Below are 20,605 nucleotides of genomic sequence, written 5' to 3'. Positions count from 1 at the left end.
CTGAAACAGATCAGCAAAGTCACAGGATACAGTAACAGTAAGTCTGAGAAATTGGGAGGGAGACTATCATCATACAGAAATAATAAATTACGTAAAGGTCTACCAAGCAATGAATGGATAAAGGAAAGGTGCTGCATATATCCACAAGGAAATATTTTTCAGCTATAAAGAACTTGTTTCAACAAAGAAAGTATTTTCAACAACAACATGGATGGACTTCGAGGGCAATGTGTTAAGTGAACCAAGTCAGAGAAGACCTTATGATCTCACCTACATATGTAATCAAAAAAAGGGGGGAGGGGGTTCAAAGATACAACAGATTGGTAGTGGGCAGAAGTGGGAGGACAGAGGTGGGCAAAATGGGTGAAAGTAGCCAAAACGTAAAACTTCTGGTGACAACTTAATCCCAGGGATATAATGTACAGCATGGACTATGATTAATACTGCATAGTATCAAGTTGCCTAGAGATCTTAAAAATCCTAAGGAAAGGATTCTCTATGTCTGGTGACAGATGTTAACTTATTTTGGTGATCATTTCAGAATGTGAACAAATGCTGAAGCATTGTGTTGTACACCTGCAATTTATGTTGTATACCAATTATACCTCAAAAAAATCTGTCAAAAAACTTTTACATGTCAGAATTTCAAAACTGTGGAAGGTGAACATACTAATAATGAATTCAAGAAGAAACTGGGAAAATAGAAGATAATGAGATGAAAAGATACATTATGAAACACAGCATGCGGCTGAAACAGTTCTAAGAGGGAAATTCATAGCTGTGAATGTCTATGTATAGAGACATTCTCAAGGCAAAAACCTTCTACATTAAAGGGTACCCTCCTACCTTGAGTTTTTGGAAAGAAACAATAACAACAACAACAACAAAACCCTCAAACTAAATCAAGTATAAGTAGTAAATAGAGATTAGAATAAATGCAGTAGAATATAAAAATAGAAAAAAATAATCAATATTCAAAATCAGTTCTTTGAAAGAATTAACATGATTGACAAACCTTTAACTGGACAAACCAAGGGAGGGGGAGGGGATTCTAATTAGTGAAATCAGGAATCAAAGTGATGGTGTTTCTACCAACCTCACAGAAGTAAGGAATATAGAACTATGAACAACTGGATTTTGGCAAATGAGATGAAATTTCGGTTTCCTAGAAAGGCATCGACTACAAAAACTGATTCAACAACAGACAATATGAATGGACCTGTAACAAGTAAGAAAACACAATTAGCAATTTTTATTTTGTATGGGGGGAAAGCCCAGGCAGCTTCTCTGGTCACACCAAAAAAAAAAAAAAAAAAAACCCTCTTCAATATTAATTCCTCATATTATTCCAGTAAGTAATATAGCAGAGAATGCTTCCTAACTCACTCTGTAATGTAAGTATTACCAAAACCAGACAAAGGTATCACAAAAAAGTAAACTACAGACTAAAACCCCTGATGAATACAGAGGCATAAATCTTCAACAAAATACTAACAAACCAAATTTGGCAATATATAATAAGTATTACATACCATAACCAAGTGGGATTTATCCCATGAATGCAAAACTGATTAAACATACCAAAAATCAATGTCATTTATCACATTAATAAAGGGCAAAAACAAGAACACATCAAAAGATACAGAAAGAACATCTGATAAAATGCAACACTCCTTCATGAAAAAAAAATGCAACAAAATTAGGAATAGAACTCTAGCCAATAAAGGCCAATTATGAAAAACCCACAGGTAACATCATGTTTGAAAAATACTCTGTATTTTCACTTTAATATCAGGAACAGAAATATATCCACTGTCACCACTTCTGTTAAACATTGTACTGGAAATTCTAGTCAGAAAAATTAGTCAAAGAAAAAAAACTAATAAAGGTATCCAAAAGGAGTGAAACTATCTCCATTTACAGACAATATTGTTTAAAAAATTCTGATGAATTCCCTTAAAAAAGAAAAAAAAAACTAGGAATAAACAAAAAAAGATCACTTCTATCTCTACATTAGCGGTGAAGCACTGGAAAAGAACAAAATTATTTACAGTAGTGTCAGAAAGAAAACATGTATGATTTAACAACAAAGTTTAAAATGTATTCTCTGCGAACTATAAAAATTCCCAAGCTCCTTTGCAGAAGCCAGCATCCCTACCTACTGTCTGGCACTCATTCCCTCTCCTGTCTTTCTCTACAGCAACAATACTCCTTCTATGCTGCCTGATCAATTTTCATTTCTTCTCTCAACTATATTCATTATTGTCCAGACATTCTAGGACCTCTCCAGTCAAGTCATTCCTCCTCTGATCACACCTGTCTTCCAAGTAGGACCACATTTCTCCTAGTCAGTTTCAAACAAAAGTCTGCTGAAGCAGCCAAGTTACCTGTACTACTTAGTACTGCAATGTCTGCCTCTTCCCGTGTTCTCTGCAATCAAATGAGGATTATGTCTCCCCAAATGTATAGAGACATATTTACCAAGATCACCTATGATCCCCACATGGCCAAATTCAATGGAGAGCTCAGTCTTCTCAAGAACGTCTGTTCACTTGGCTTTCTGAAACATTCTCAACCACCTCATTCCCACACTCTAAAACCTCACTCTAAATAGTCAATTGTTCCCATGCTGGGGCTTCAAAGTTCTCTAGCTACACTCATTCTGTAAGTGACCTCATCGAGCCACAACACTTCACATACCATCTATATGAGAACTTCCCAATCTATACAGCCATCCATGTAATCCTCAAATTCTGGACTTCCATAACCAAATACCCTATTTAATTTCTCAGATCAAGAGATACACCTCAACTATAAAATACTGAGATAAGTTTTTATTTCAGACATAGCACACAATCCAAACCTACTCTTCCATACACTTCCTATTTTCATAAAGGTCAACTCTATTCTTCTAGCTGTTCTTGTCAAATACCTTGCTTATCATTGATTTCTCTCCTCCCATATTCCAAACTGAATCCATCAGCAAGCCCCATTACCTTCAAACTCAACCACATCAGCATATATTTCAATGTTTCCAAAGCCACCATCTGAACCCCAGGTACCCATCCTTCCTCCCTCAGACCTCATACAGAGAACAAAGACCATAAGAGAAGACATCAGTGTTTTTCACTACATTAAAATAAATTGTAAGAAAATTATTATGAGGCATATAACTAGCAGAGTATTTGTATGTACAATATGGAAATATTTCCTAGAAATCAGTTTTTACTTGAGAAATACATGTATGTATCTAAAATTTAAATTTAAAAAAAAAAACAGAAATAGGGACAAAAGACTCTCATGGGCAAATCAATGAGAACATATAAATCTTTAAGTACTTGAAAAATTACCCAAGATATTAACAAAAGACTAAACTACCGAGAGAAAGCATTTCCTACTAACTGGATTAGGAAAAAGTGAGTCTAACAGAATCAATTGGTAAGGATATGGCTTTAACTCAAACTCTTGTTATACTCTATCAAGGGGAATTAGTACATGTTCAGAAAGTAATTTAGCATCATCTGATCAAAATGGTAAAATGCATTTTATCTTGACGCTAGTGAAATCCTTGTTCATGTACTTAGGACAATAATAATGTTCATGCTAACAATGCTTACACTGGCAAAAATTAAACATGTTCACCAACCACAAATAGATGAATGGTGATATAAAGCAGTGATCATGAACACATAATAGCGGCAAAGATTCATATGAATAATTTTCCTAAATGTATTTTTTTGCAAAAGTACTGTCAAAATAAAAGCAAAACAGAAGTTAAATGATACACTTTCTTTTTTTTTACTTTATACTTTAGAGAGGGAAACTAAAAAGCATACAGACCTTTATACTTTATACTTGATAGTGGGATATTAAAAGGCATAAAAACCTAATATGTCCTTTAGGGATACATGCAACAAGAAAAAAAAAAAGAAGAAAAACAAATTTCAGGATGTTTATACATATGGGGAAAATTAATAGGATCAAGGCAGGGATATAGTTTTTTGGGTTTTTTTTTTAAGATTTTATTTATTTATTTGACATAGATACAGTGATCCCAAGTAGGCAGAGAGGTAGGCGGAGAGAGAAAGGAAAGCAGGCTCCCGCAGAGCAGAAAGCCCGATGAGGGTTCTATCCAGGACCCTGAGATCATGACCTGAGCCCAAGGCAGAGGCTTAACCCACTGAGCCACCCAGGCACCCTAAGGCGGGATATAGTTTTTAAATGACTATAATGTTCAGGTGGTAGATCTAGAGGTGTCCAAAGCACTTTTCAGGTTACACTGTTAAGAAATTTAAAAAGGGGATTTATGGACTCTCATTTTGACTACTAAAAACTTCTCAAGAGAAAAAACCCATCCACATTTCGGATGTAATATTCCAGACTTAGTAAGGTTCTGGTTTAATGGAAGTCTAGAGATGTCATATCAAGGAACACAATAGGAAGACCACTTAAAATACAAAGTCACTACTGGCTTACAATAAAATGCCCAGGAAAAGGGTCACATGTAAAAACAAACAAAACAAAACAAAAAAACACTCTTTGGCTGACCCTGTTTTTCTTCTAATTACCACTCACGCAGCTATTTGGTTTAAACAAATGGAGAAGAAAGATGCTAAAATTGCCAGGCATGTACTCCACAGCTATTTCCATAGAAAGAGACTTTTATTCAGATATAAATCATCAGTTATATTGATCTTTTCTGAAATTTAAAGGTTCAAAATTAAAACACAAGTATGGATAGAGTCATTTAGCTGCTTCTAGAATAGAGCCATCTGGATAGTTTGTTATATGAAGCAGAAGTCTGAATTTGTCCAATATATTGTCTCATTTGGAATTAGCCTAATAAGCCCTGAATGGAGGCTTAACAGCTCAGCACCACACTGATTACCTGCCTCTCAAGCTAATCTATCCAAGTATTTCCACATGTTAATGCAGGGATATCATCATAGATACAAATCAAACAATGTGGAAAAATGAACCCCACCTCTTGTTTACTTTTAAAAGCACATTTAAACAATAATTATCCATACACAGAGCAGGTACTGACATGCATTCCTATTCACATATCTGTACTCAAGCTAATTATGACACTGCACTATAGAAATCTTGAGTATATAAGTACAATTTCATTTAGCTGAGTTGTCTTTATTCCAAGACTACTTAATAAATGTTTACACAATCCCATCTCCAAAGGTAATCATTGGCCATTTTGAGAATTTGACTATTTCATAGTTTGATAACAGATTACCTCCAATCTCCTTCCATAAAAAATAATATATTCAATACAGAAATGCAAGCATATTATAAGAATCTGTACAAATTGTTCCATCACTGCAAGTGCCCCTAAAAAAGGATATGCAGCAAAAATAAGACCCTCATTTGATATATTCAACTTTAATTCATGAAAATCAAAGTAGTACCATTTAACTTATATCTAAAATGATCTCAAGTGTTCTTCTTAAATGTTCTGAATGTTTAATAAGCTTTATTGCATTTTAAGCCCTAGATATACCATAGTTCCTTGATCTGTGCTCCTTCCAACTTTGAGAGTAATACATGGAATATACAGGATAGTAGTTTTTAAAAAGCAAAAAAAAAACCAAACAAACAAACCAAAAAAAACCCTTTTCATGTAGTGGGCTTTTCAACTTCAAGAACAGATCAAGTTTTACCTCATTCCATAGTAATCAGGGAGTAATTCACCATGTGCCCTTGGCACTTCAACTTTTGTGAAAGTAAGTCTCAACTTTCCCACTAGATAATCAGAACTCACTGCTTTTCCCAAATTAAATGGCTTCTTTAGGTGTAGCACTTAATACCAATATTTCTTTCCCTCCAGTAAGATACAGAATCCAATAGCCCAGGAGCATGTATTACCTGACACCCACCTAATACTGAACTCTGAGCTTCAACACATTTGATCATGCTCAAAACTAACCAGTAGAAAGCCAGCACAAGTTACTATTAGCCAAGGTCAATTCTACTTATGATACTTTGTTTGGAAAATATCATCACCTGTCAAGTCATTTTTCAGCTCTTTTAAAATAAGCCCAAGGGACGCCTGGGTGGCTCAGTTGATTAAACAGCTGCCTTCGGCTCAGGTCATGATCCCAGCGTCCTGGGATCGAATCCCACATCAGGCTCCTTGCTCGGCAGGGAGCCTGCTTCTCCCTCTGCCTCTGCCTGCCATTCTGTCTGCCTGTGCTTGCTCTCTTCCCCCTCTCTCTGTCTGATAAATAAATAAAATCTTAAAAAAATAAAAAATAAAAAAAATAAAATAAGCCCAAAATACTTTCCATAAATTTCTAATACTGGGTTATCAATGAGTATATTGTTCCTGATGTACACATAATAACTTTTACTTCTGAAGTGCTCTTTAATCATTACTAAGTATAGCCCTGTTATAAAACACAGATTGCCCACACATTCACACCCCCCTCCCATGTCAGAGTTTCTGGTTATTAAATCACGCTGTTTCTCTTCAGAAAAGGACTCAGATTTTCTAACTAAAAACTAATGTTGTTAACCATCCTACAGGACATGGTATAGGCCCCCAGAGAGTATCTTACCCAAAATGTCAGTTGTGCCAAGGTTGGGGAATACTGTGCCACTTCCATATTCAGGTATAGAAAATAATAATAATAATAATAAGGTTTCCAAGTTTATAAAAACCCCTTTTGCCTTAAATACTGGAAAAACCATCCAATATAAAGCATAGGGGACTCTTTCATGAGGTAAGCAGTAAGATGTACCTTGGTCAAGTGCTGATTAGCTCACAAGCAGTTGAAACTCTTTAATTAGGGGCACCTGGGTGGTTCAGTCAGTTAAGCATCGGTCTTGGGCTCAGGTTATGATCTCAGGGTCCTGGGATCAGCACTGGGGTTCCCTGCTCAGAATGGAGTCTGCTCCTCCCTCTCCTTCTGCCCCTCCCCCTTGCTCCTGTGAGCTCACTCACTCTCTAATAAAATCTTTAAAAAAAAAAAACAATTTAAAAAGAAACTCTTTAAGTACTATAGCCATCAGTCAGCAGGTCTGCTGAGTTTTGACAAGCAATTCAGTGTCTGAACTAATTTCACAAAACCTTGGGAGGATGCAGGGAGGTCAGGAGCACAAGAAAATCAGGTGTACTGGCAGGGAATGGCAAAGAGAAACTGAAGCATACAAAAATACACATGTCTTATTACCTTATGACTCACATTGTCCCATCAGGTCCGGCCAATCCAGTTCCCTCAACATTTTTTCCCAATCTCTACTTCTCTGTTTCAACTGGCTGAAATAGACCTTCATCACTCAGCGCGAACAATACTGCAGATCCCAAACTAATGATAGCTCTCTCAATCTCCTCCTGTACTCCACATATTAAACCAGGGAGACCGCGATCTTTCTAAACTTCAAGTCTTGGGTTATTTCCTCTTAGGAGTGAGGGGAAAGACAGGAAATCAATGGTTCCCCCCTTGTATCCAGAAGCTAATTCAAGGAAAGAGATCAGGGAGAATTAATGAATTCAGACTTACACATGATCTCAGACATGCTGAAAAAAGCAAATTTAAGTGGTTCTGTTCAGTTGGAAGTTGAACATACAAGGTCTGGAATTATAGCAGAGAAGGTGTAGCATGAGAGATTTTGGAAAGAACATGTCAAGTAGTAGTTAAAATGGTTACATGTAAATGCTTTTTACCAAGTAGAATAATCATCTCACAAAGTTATATTGTGTAGCATTCTTTTCATAAAGTAGTCTGGAAGAGAGAAAAACAGCAGTATCAGTAGTTGACAAGGATTAGGAACAGAGCAAGGGTCTGAGTACCAAGCAGCACCAGGAAGCAATTCTTTGTAGTTTGAGAAAGTTCTATTGTGATTACAATCCTCTATACAGTTATAAACACTCAGACTATGCACCTTCCCTAAAGCAAATTTTACTGTATGTCATTTTTTTCAATTAAGTAATGTGGGCATGATTTTGATTGCTCAGAAGTACTTTATTAAGTTATAATACAAGTTAAAGGGAATGTTTATGGAAGATGGATCTGAAAAAAGCAGTCAAGAAAAAAGTAGTAAAGACTACAGTCACAGAAGACAAGGTAGAGAAAGTTGCAGAAGGAAGATCTGGTTAAAACTGTCAAAATTAATGAAGCCATTCTGTATACACTGGTGTATTATAATACAATTCATTTCTACTATCAGCCACAACCCCCACAGTTCACAACCAGACTGCTATTACAACTAGACACCAGATACAAGTGGGATTCTCACACCACATACACTCCTGACCCACTGGCTCCAAGTCCAGGAGGTCCTCACAGCCCCCACCGAGGTACATCAAAACTCCTGGAACTCCAGAAAATGATTAGGACTGCATTTTTATTGTAATTACTTCAGATTACACATTTATGACCAAGGATATTTTATCAGAGCAGATAAATGAAGAGAGACATAGGGTAGGGTCTGAGAGAGTGAACAACATAGCTTCCTGGGTGCCCTCTCCTTGTGGAATAAGCAGCTGCTATGTTGTCAGCACATAACTGTTCAACCAGGTAGCCCCCCTGAGCTTCATTCAGCATCCAAGATTTTTACTGGGATATCATTTTGGCAGTGTGAGTAACTGAATCACTGACCATGTGGTTGAATTCAGTCTCCAGCCTGATTCCTCTCTCCCAGAGGTAGAGCTGATTCAAAGCCTCAAATCTCCAATCACCATTGGTAATTAGAAATCATTAGTATTTCTGGTGACCATGCTCCATCCTGAGTGATCTCATTAACTCAGGGGAGTGCTATGGGACTCATAAAAAATAACAACCATCCTACTACTCAGAAAATCCCAGTTATTTCCATTATCCCTTCAAGGAACCAAGTATAAAAGCCAGTCAAGTTCCTTATTTTACAACAGACTAAAAATGCTTATCTAATTTGGGAATTGAAAAGCCACAGGTGAGTTTGGACAGAGCAGTTAGAGAAGAAAAACACGAGATTGCTGTGCACAGGAATAAACTGAAGGTGCAAAAGCAGGAGCAATAAATGTGACTGTTATTGTCAGAAGTTGATTAGGGAGGAGAGGATGAAACATGATTAGAAATACAAAAACAGAGGGTTTAAATTCATGCAAGTAATTAAGGAAGTGTCTTCCCTCAGGAGCACATCTCAAGGAGGCTGCTTCCTTGATACACTGTCATTTTCATATTCATGTTATTCCAGGCAGTTCTTCGAATATGATAGCTAGCTTAGAAGTCCTAACATGATTCTCTCACATTCCTGTGTTCCAACTTATTTTACCTTTGCCAAGATCTTTTTTTTTTTTTTAAAGATAGATTTATTTATTTATTTATTTATTTATTTGACAGAGAGAAATCACAAGTAGGCAGAGAGGCAGGCAGAGAGAGAGGAAGGGAAGCAGGCTCCCTGCTGAGCAGAGAGCCTGATGTGGGGCTTGATCCCAGGACCCTGAGATCATGATCTAAGCCAAAGGCAGAGGCTTTAACCCACTGAGCCACCCAGGCGCCCCTGCCAACATCTCTCTTAAAACAATGTCCTTGTTACTGCTTTTGCACCTCTGGACTTTTAATTATTCAGAAATATACAAGTAATTTATACTTAGTAAAACTCTTGTACTTTCAGCAAAATGGCTGACAAATTATCTTGCAAAACATCTTGCTTTTTAAGTAGTTCAGGAAAAATGTTACTAACAGCTTTTTTCCCCAGTGTGACTTGAAAAGGTTTTTTTCTTTACAAAGTTTTTCAGAATGAGGATTCACTGATTAACTCCCTAGGACTAACATCAGAGCCAGAATCCAAGGAAAACAGCAGAGATACTTTAGGTTAGTAAGAGGCTTTAGTTTAAACAAATGAGAAGGAATGAGGACTGACATTTTGAGCCCATGCTTGGCCAGTTAGAACTGTGGCCCTCACATAAAGATGCATGTAACCATTTAAAAGGTAAACCACCCAAAGTACAAGTATCCAGTGTAGTAACACTGCACAGAATTCTCTGCTGTCCTGGCTGGAATTCTGACAGGGAGGGGAATCTCCCTGTTACCTTAATTTGATGTGAGTTCACGTTTCGGCTTAACATTACCGTAAGATGGATAAAACCTCAAGCCAAAAATTAACATAAAGAGATCCCTAAATGGTAAAACCCTTGGGATCCCCAGCAGAACCAACACAAATCTGTTCCAGAAACACATCCTCATCCCATGCCCAAAGGACTCCTACTTACATTGTCTTGCCAAACATGGGCCTACAATATAGTTTACTCAACAGAAGACAAAACAAATCACAAGTGAACAAATGAAGTGAAAAACTACAAAAAATTACATTAGCTATAATGTATTAAATATTCATCTTTAAACACTGAAAAAAGAATACATAATCCTAAGAAAAAGGAGGCCAATAACATTTGAAAAGGACTGAGTCAAACTTCTAGAAATTGAATTTTTAATTGAAGACTACTTCAACAAGAGATTACATTAGGGCCGAAAAAATGAAAACTGAAGTTCTCCAGAAGAAACCTCTCTCTCTCTTTCTTTCTTTCTCTCTCTCTCTCTCTCTCTCTCTCTCTCTCTCTCTCACACACACACACACACACACACACACACACAGGTGGTAAGAGGACAGGGTAAGGTTTACCATACATACAGTGATGTAGAAGTAAAAGATAAAGCTGGAGCAAGGTCAATATTTATAGGATAATGGTACAGAGGTTTCTAGAAATGGTAAGATGTAAATCAAAACTTCTGAATAAATCCAAAGCAAGAGAAAAAAAAATTCTTATCTAGTCCCATATTAGAGGGAGTGCACATTACCTGAGAAAAATAAGGGACTTTAAAATCCACCTGACAAAAAAAATAAATAAATAAAATAAAATCCACCTGACAGACACTCCACAGCTAAGACAGCAATGCGTTGGGAGGACCCTAGACTTTCCTTGTCCCTCTAACGTAACTAGGTACTTATCAAATCGTTCTGAATGCCCAAGAAATTGACTGAGTACTGACAGAACAACTGCACAACTAAAGTGAGAGAAGAAGCCACACTGAGGAAAGCACACAGTGTGGAGATGTCATTTGGGAAGAAACGCTTCATAAGTACTATAGAGGTGAGGGAGCCCTGGTCACAGAGGGAGCTCAAAGAGAGAGAAGAATGCAGAGGGGAATGCAGGAGGAGAATATTTCCCAAAAGCCACTGGCTGGAAAAACTAGACAGGCTGATTGGAGTTTTTACAACCAGCACGGGCTCAAAGCTGACATTTTTAGAGGTCAGGCTGGAATAGAGCCCCAGGGCACTGCCCTGCTGCTGGAGACAACCCTGGGGAATACTGCATGATTTGAGGATCACCTAAGACACAAAGGGAGAAACTGTTTGCTCTTCTAGCATCTGTGAGAGGTAGAGTTTCCAGAAACGTCTCTCTAGGGACAAAGGAGCCAGTGGGCACCATTTCCCTCCTCCACCCCTCGGCATAGATGCAGAGATACCTACTGAGGACAGCCAGCCCAGACACTGGTTGTTTAGCCTGCTTTGTGCAAATTCCGTGCCCCCGGGCTCTGGTGTGACTGCCCGTCTAGGTAAAACCTGTGTCCAACCCAGCATGGCAAGACCCTCCCCCTAAAAGACTAGCACAGCCCATCCCTCCATCCGTGCATATCACATCTTCCAACCATAGAGTTCTACAAGGTTTCAGTGTCAGTGGAAGTAGTATCAGGTCTCATTTAACAAGCAGACCAGAGCACATTTAGTTTAAACTTGCCACACTCTAGCCAAGGTTCCAACACTGCCCACTACAGGCCAGAAGAGCCTCTGCAGATGACTGACCTGTGGGTCAGAGCAGCCAAAACTCAGCAGCAGAGCACAGAGCACCAAATACACACCAGAGGCACTCCCTGAAGCACCAGGTCCTAGAAACTATATAATCTCTTCTTCATAAAGTCATTACTCTCAGGAGTAGCAACATAACAGGCTTTTCTAACACACACAAGATGACAGAGACCTATAAAAATGCTAAGATGGAAGAATTCATTCCAAAAGGAAGAACAAGAAAAGGTAGTGGCCAGAGATCTAATCAAAACAGATACAAGTAATATGACTGGTGGGGAATTTAAAGTAACCATAATAAGGCTCGAGAAAAACATGGAAGACAATAGGGAGAACCTTACAACAGAGAAGAAAGAAGCTAAGAAACAATCAGGCAGAAATTAAAACAGCAGTACTGAAATGGATGTAATGACCACAAGGATGGAAGAAGCAGAGGAATGAGTAAGTGATATAGAGGATAAAAGCTATAAACAATGTTGAATGAAAGAGAGGAGAATTATGGATCACAAGAGTAGACTTAGGGAATTCAGTAACTCCACCAAACATAGTAGGGTTCATATCATAGGAGTCCCAGTGGAAGAAGAGAGGGAAAAGGAGACAGAAGGCTTATTTGAAGAAATAGATGAAAACTTCCCTGATCAGGAGAGAAAACAGAGATCCCAATCCAGGAGACACAGAAAATTCTTATTAAAAATCAACAAAAACATGCCACATCAGGATATACTGTAAATTTGCAAAATGGAGTAAAAAACAAAAAAAAATGGCAAATCATCAAAATAAGTCCTTAACTTACAAAGGAATACCCATAAGACTAGCCACAGATCTCCACACAGAAACCTGGCAAGCCAGAAGACAGTGGCATGGCACCTTCAAGGTGCTAAAAGGGAAAAATCTGCAGCCAAGAATATTATATCCAGCAAAGCTATCATTCATAATAGAAGGAGAGATAAAGTTTGGAAAGATATTGTCCAAAGAAGACATACAGATGGCTAAAAGACACAAGAAAGATGCTTGACATCACTCATAATCAGGGAAATTCAAATCAAATCTATAAGGAGATATCACCTCACACTTTCGAGGATGGCTAAAATTAACAACAGAGGAAACAACAGGTATTGGCAAGGCTGCAGAGAAATGTAGATACCTCTTAGAGCTAGTAACTCTAAAAAAGCAGTATGAAGGTTCCTGAAAACGTTTAAAATAGAATTACCCTAGGATTCAGCACTCATGCTACAAGTTATTTATGCAAAGAGTACAAAAATACAGGTTCAAAGGGAAACATGCATCCTGATGTTCATAGCAGCATTATCAATAGCCAAACTATGGAGAGAGCCCAAACATCCAAATATCCATCTTCTGATGAATGGATCAAGGAGATGTGGTATATATGTGCAATGGAGTATAACTCAACCAAAAAAAAAAAAAAAAAAAAAAAAAAAGAATGAAATCTTGCTATTTGCTAGGGCATGGATCAAGCTAGATAGTATTATACAGAGTGAACTAAGTCAATCAGACAAAGACAAATACCATATGATTTCACTCATATGTGGAATTTTAGAAATAAAACAGGTGAACATACTGGGGGAGAAAAGAGACAAACCAGGAAAGCCTCTTAACTATAGAGAATAAACTTAGGGTTACTGGAGGAGGGTTGGGGGAGTAAGTGGGTGATAGGGATTAAGGAGGGCGCTTGTTATGATAAACCCCAGGTGTTGTATGGAAGTGATGGATCACTAAATTCTACACCTGAAATTAATATTCCACGGTACGTTAATTGGAATTTAAATTAAAACTTGAATAAAATAAATAACAATAAAATCTGCCTGACAGAAAAGGCAGGTAACCTTCAAGGGACACAATAAGACTGGTAATGGGACACTAGTATACTGGTCAACAAACTTCTCACAAGCAAAATTAAAGCCAGGACACAATGATATATTATCAAAGTACTGGGAAAGAGAAAATACTTATAAACTTAGAAATTTATACCCCAGCAAGTGATAATATGAAAGGCAGAAATAACCCAGAAAGGATTTACCTGCTAGCTGTATTAAAGTCTTCTCCCCTCCATGGAACCCTGAAGCAAAGCTTACAGAGGTAATATAACCTGAGTTCTGGTGACAGTTCTGAGTTCCTGTATGCAGATAACTCAATTATCAGCCTTAGTTTGGGACATCTTAGTATTCTGAGGTAATCTATTTCCAACTTGAAAACATATTTTAAACAAAGAAGTTAAAATTTCACAATTCCCTTTAACATGTATGCCCTTCAGGGGCTGTCTGACCTTTGGGTACAGCCTCAAAGTTGAGAGCTAAGAGAACAAAAGAGAATCCATTAAGAATCTATGCAACACAATTTAAGGGAACAAAGGAGAATTAATTCAAGAAGCCATGGAAAACAAGTGGTTTAGTGTCTCTGACTAAGTGAAGTCTTCACCATTTTCTTGCCTTGGGATGGTATCCAATTCAGACCAGTCTTGGGCAATTTAATGCCTATAGGCTAAGAAGGTGTCATTCCTTTCCAACACAAAACTTCAACAACGAAGTGCCAAGTCTCAACTCCACTTAGTTTTTACGATTAGAAATTAAAACAGTGTGAAAGTGCTGGCATGAAGTAATACCTGGGTATAAGGTTGTTAGGTTACTAGCCTAACCTTTATAACTTAGGATAACCAAGAGATACTGAGTATCTTCAGTGTAAAACTATGTATTGTTTAGAGACAACCCTTCTGGATTAGTTGAATGTAACATTCCATTGCCTTTGAGCTCTTTTACAAACTTCGCAAGTTATAGGTAACTGACAACAATGCAAAATCATTCTTGCATATAAAGATGCAAATAAACTCTGCCTAGTGGAGGTTTGAAACCCCTCACATGGGGAGGAAAAAATACAGTTTTGTCTATGTGAGTTCATTTTAGTATTGCTTCACAAAAAGGTGTGCTTCTCTGAGTCTAACATGTGCCTGGTTCCTTCATTAACACCAAGAGCATGTTAAGGATTTCACGTATCTGTATGAAACTCACTCTCTACTTTCTTAAAGCTTATTCCCTAACACCATCAAAACAAGATATTATTTCTAGCAGACACCAGGTTTCTAAAGCTCCAAAATAAATTGTGAAGATTCCACTTAAAACTAGCTTCTTAAATTTTCCGTGAGTTCATGAAAATATGTAAGTTTTAATCATATACATAGTACATAAGTTATTCTGATCAATGTTAATTATAAATATAGTCAAAAATTCCCACAAATCTGCAACCAAAAAAGTCAGTAACTGCTATACATGTTAATGTCTCATTAAGTCACCACTTATACTGGGTATCTTGGCTTATAACTGCAGCAGGAGGAGAGTCCTCTTCAGTTTCAGACCTACTACCAAAACTGTCACTTTACTGACAAGCTTAGAAATAAGACCTCAAAAAGAGCAACTGACCAAAAATTCCAAATGTGTAATTTCTATAGTGAGCATAATAGTTACCTAAAAGGTAATAAAGGCAAAGGCATCTAATTATACTCACCAGGTACTATAAATTTTTAATTATCTGCCCCAACTATCTAGTGCTCCCTAGGAGCTTAAGAAATTTGTCAGGTTTCTCTCTACTTCCTCAAAGTTCTAAATCCTGTGCTGCTTCATTCCTCCTCGGGGCACTTCTAGCTGATCACATGGCCTCTAGCATGGCTGAGGGGCCTGCAGAACAGGAAGGAGCCCAAATCCAGTTTTGAGGTCACCTAATATAACCTCTATCTCAAGTTTCACTCCATCAAGATACATTCCATGTATCTTTTTTAAGTTACATTGAAGAAAAAGGTTTTTGTTGATTTAAAGAATTCTTATACAGGTTTAAAAGGAATTCATGTTGTAGGGAGAGGAGATTACATTAGCAACAATTCCCTGAGGAAGAGACTGCAGTTGCATATAGGAAACTAAAGAGAAATCACACTATCTTTTCCAGATGGGTAATTTTTAACTCACCACCCACATGGCAAAGAAGGCTTAGAGGACTCCTTCCATTTGTCTACAATCCTAGATGCTGTAATTCATCTTAATACCTTTTCATTTTTAAGTACTTAGCACTCTACTGAGCAGTTAACACCTAATTTCCAACACCTAAAAAAACCGCAAGGATTAGCATCTGTACTTTTACAAGGCAAAGGGGCTCAAAGAGGTTGCGCAAGGTGCTCATATACCACTAATTAGAAAGCCTGAGAACTGGGCCTACACATGTCCCACTCCATAGCCTGTTGCTATCATGCTGTACCAAGTGTGTACAGCAACTCTCATTCTGTCTCCAATTTAGACTATAAACCTATTAACTTATTTTTAGGATTTTATCTAGTAATATAAGAACAAAACAAAGATGTTCTAGAGATTATAATATGGCTTTGGCTATCCTATGTTCTGGTGAATTAGAACAGAATTCTGTGTCATCCTAAAACATTTTAGTTTAAAGGGTGTGAAAATCTTGTCTGGCTGGAAAGTAAACCACTTCCGAAAACTCAAAACACAATTTGGGTTTGATGAGTCAGACTTTTTATTATTATGTGCATCTTAGACTTGAGAGTTTCCTTAGGTATTTTCAGGTAAGTGCACAATGCTTCTCATTCCTTCAGTGTACATTCAAAACTATACTCTGAAGACATTACTACATGTCTTCATGTAGTAAAAAAGCTCATGTTACAATGAGGGACTATAAGAAAATATAAGTTCTAGTACAGTCTCAGAATACGCCAAGCTTCCTAAAAAATTTTGCATTATGTCTTTAAGTCAATATGCCTATTTTAAACAAACAGACATCTAAATATGATTTCGTCAAAATCCAACAAATTAACACTTACTACAGTATTTGTCTCTTTTATCCTTTTTCAGAAGTTTAACCACTTACCCCATATTCCTTAGCAGCTGTGACAACTTTGAAAAGGACATCTTCCTCGACAAATGGTCTCACGGCGTCATGGATTATCACAACTTCTGGCTTAGAGAGTTTAGAGTTGGGCTGGTCCTCTGCCAGTGCTCTTAGCCCATTGAAAATTGACCTGTGGCGGGTCACTCCAGCTTCAACCAGGGAGATGCGCTGATGCTTGTACTTTTGAATGATACCTTTCATCGCTTCCATGTTCTCTCCAGTTACTGCCACAACAATGTCTTTTATCCAGCATACCCTAAAAGAAAAATGTGCATACATTTAACATAAACTGGGACTTATACGAGTTAAGCTAGTAAGAAAGTGAATTAATAAGTACTACTGTAACTTCTTAGGGGTATGGAAAACTGAACGCTAAAGTAAATCAGTCTGATGCATTTTATCAGGTCTAGTAAAGAAGCTGATGAATATTTCATACTCTATATAACAACAGATATAATTTCGCTATGGACTATAAAACATTACGTCTATATAGATATCATACAACACATACAGATTTCTCAGTAATTAAGTTTGAATTAGACTATCAGTACATCAAGAAAAAAGAATACAGTAATAGGCCTTTAAATTTATTCTTTCCAAATTATTTGTTCAATAGAATAGGAACAATCTCAAAAGTCTGTCTCTTGAGTCCATAAAATTATTTAAAAAGCTGGAACACTTATCTAACACAAACTTTGCCTACATCAAGGTAAAACATTATAGCTTAAATAGGGCAACTAAGACTGTATAAATACAAGTGGGACTCAAAATAATAAACTTTGTAATAAAATATAAAATTAAAGAATTAACCTATTGAGTCATACCAAGTATTGAGCCATTCTTCTATTGTACAACATTTTCCTAAAGACTCGCTGACCTATTGCTCTCACAGTCCACGGCATTGAGTGGCAACTGTGTTACATCTTGGCTGACTTCTCTTGAACAGCAGTGCTAACAGAGCTTAATGTCATTAAACTCTTCTGTTCCACCGCCAACAGGCCCAAATCAGGCAAACTGCCTCTGACCCATGCTATCAACTCTGAATGAAGGTCACTTTAAAATTTAGTAGAACTCAAAAACATCTTTTGAAGAACTCTTAGACTATGACATGCTACATGCTCATGTTAGATCAAGTCTTATGCACATTTTTACGAAATGGAAGGGTCTGAAAATTACTTAGTGAAATTAACTTTGTTTATATGAACATTCGGTTGATTTACTCAATTATTAAACTCCAATCTTCAGTTATTCAATCAACCCTTTCCATAATCCGAAACCCCAATGTGCCTGTGGCTACAACAATAGTACAGAGATGAACACACTAAGAGCTACTTTATAGGCACACTGCCTTTTCATTTTAAGTCCATTTCTTTAATAAGTACTTATTGCACACTGAATCAATGATCAGCACTGAGTACACAATGAAAATAAACACTGCCTTTGCAGAGTTTACGGATCAAAGAACATCAAAGAACAAATACAAGCTGTGATCAAGTGCTATAAAGAAAGCCAGGCTCCAGGATTGCAAGCAAATGGACTTTTTGACCAGTACAGGGAAGGCCAGGATGATACTCCCTAAGGAAGCTGAATTTGCTGTAGGATCCAGACGGTGAGTGGTGGCAGGGGAAATACAAAGGGGTACAAAAGGCTGGTGGAAGCAAAGGCCATGGCAACCTCCTGAGAGCCAGGAAACCATTGGAGTCACATCCTTTAAGCTAGTGGGGAAGCCGAAGAAGAGGCTGGAGGTCCAGGCAAGAGCAAGACTGGGCTAGGCCATGGGGACATCACAGACCATGTTATGGGTTTTAATGTTATAATAGAAAACCACAGAAAACCTTTATGCAGGAGAGGACATTTATACCTTAAAAAACAAACAAACAAACAAACAAATGAAAAAACAAGAAGAGAAAAGAAAACCTCACCCACCCAAATGTTCTAGGCATTGTTTTAGGACAGAAAGGCCCCTTAAAGAGGACCACCTCCTAATTCCCCAAACCTGTGAAGTTATAACCCTTCACAGAGAAGGAACTTCATGAAAGTGATTAAGTTAAGGATCTTGAGATGGAAGAATCATTCTGGACTACCTGAGTAGGTCTAACATAATCACAGGAGTCCTTACACATGAACAAGAGGCAGAAGAGTCAAAAGAGGAGAGGAATTAAAAGAAGCAGTGCTCAGTGTGATAGAGGACCACCACAAGTCCATGTGAATGACCCCCAGAAACTAGAAAATGGCAAGTAAATGGATTGCCCCTAGAGTTTCCAGAATGAACACAGTACTGCCAACACCTTTAAGTTTTGGCCCAGTGAAACCTATTTCAAACTTTTGACTCTTCTGACTTAACAGAAGTGCAAGGTAATTCATGTAGCTTTAAGCCACTTAGTTCATGGACTATTTTTTTCTTTTAACAGCAGCAATAGTAAACTAATTTAGGAGCCTCAATTTTACTTTTGCTGCAAGGTGGAGAAGAGATTTAGTAGAGAGAAAGGATGCAAGTAGACCAGATAGAAGGGAGCTGCTGCTGCATTCTGGGGAATACAGTGATTACAGCCTGGCTACCAAACTGAGCTTGTAGATGGCATTTAAAGGATAAATTAGAGATAATAACCTAGTAAGATTGGCAAAACAAATCAATTATGACAGAATATAAAATAGCTAACCTAGATTAACCACTTACTATGGTTTGAGCCTTAGTGAAGTTTTAACCTCCTGTAAGTCCTCCTCCTCTACTATCACTTAAATGGGAAATAATTATAATATGATATAGGCATGACACTCAGTACTTTAAATAGTTTTACCATTCTTCATCAAAAGAAGACATTCCGTGTTCCAGAAGGTAGGTTCCATGATGGCAAGGACATCTGTTTTGCCCATTGCTTTTCATCTAGTACCAAATAAACACTAATTGGTTGGTAAATGACCATGGTCAGTCTTATCTACCAGAAAGAGTGTAAATCTGACAACACAGTATTGTCTCAAGGGTTATGAAAATGCAAGAAGCTCTTCAGTAACCTGGCTAGCTCCAAAAACTCAGTAATGAGTTTAACTTTCCCTATGTGATGTGGTTGCGTTTTGAGTCATTTGACTCCTTACCTTCATTTCTAGAACATTAGGCTGCTCTAAGGCCAGGGTTATTCATGTTTTGTTAGACACTGTGGGGAATTTCAATCACAAGTAAACTAAGACAATGCAGTAATATTCACAGAATACCAGAGTCGCATATGGATTATTATGGGCAGGCAATAGAAAGAATTAGGAAAAAAGACTCAGGGTGGGTTGCTCTTCAGTTTGTAGCCCATCCATCCCCCATTCCTTCCCTTGCAAACCTAACTGATCATAGCATACTTGCCAGTTTAGAATTTACACTGTACTTAAAGCCCCTCTACAAGTGACAAGTGACAGTTCGTGTCCCCTAAATGTGGAGCTTCCCAAGATTCTGTCTTCACAGACACAGCTGTGATCAAGGCACTTAATCCCCGTTTATTGCACCATTCTCTTAGCTTATCTCTCTCATCTTATCCCAACACAACCCATTCTCACCACTCCCGGTGGATTTTTCTCACATGCAAACTGAAGGTCACCCCCTGCTCATTTTTGAGCTGGGCCCTTCAAAATCTGACCTCGGCCCACTTATTCCTACACTACTTCATCTTTCCCATACCCCTCTTACTCAGAGGGCATTTTCTCACACACGCAAGTCTTTGCTTATACTACCTCCTCCACTTCCTATCACCAATCCTGGGTTGGGAGGATAGTGGGAGGCTCAGTCCCACTTGTTCACCTACCTATTGGTTCAGATATAGCTACCCTAGGAAGCTTTAGTAGTCATTCTGGGGGGCAGCATCCCTGGTTTCCCCTCCCAGTGTACTCTTACCGCTAGAGAAACTTAGCATCATACTCTACA

General features: G+C 37.8%; 1 protein-coding gene across 7 annotated transcripts in view; it reads right to left on the bottom strand.

Annotated features, from left to right (window-relative positions):
* CRPPA (CDP-L-ribitol pyrophosphorylase A) overlaps positions 1-20,605 on the bottom strand; it is a 302,846-nt gene that overhangs the window by 267,592 nt on the left and 14,649 nt on the right. For all 7 annotated transcript variants that reach the window (XM_082693009.1, XM_082693007.1, XM_082693011.1 and 4 more), the window contains exon 2: positions 16,681-16,957. In XM_082693009.1, coding sequence (XP_082549135.1) covers positions 16,681-16,957 — 277 coding nt within the window. The remainder of the gene's footprint in view (positions 1-16,680; positions 16,958-20,605) is intronic.

Source organism: Mustela nivalis, assembly GCF_964662115.1.
Source record: "Mustela nivalis genome assembly, chromosome: 12".
In the NCBI taxonomy this organism is placed as follows: Eukaryota; Metazoa; Chordata; class Mammalia; order Carnivora; family Mustelidae; genus Mustela; species Mustela nivalis.
The sequence above is the reverse complement of the archived record's forward strand: the minus strand, read 5'-3'. Positions and strand labels throughout refer to the sequence as shown.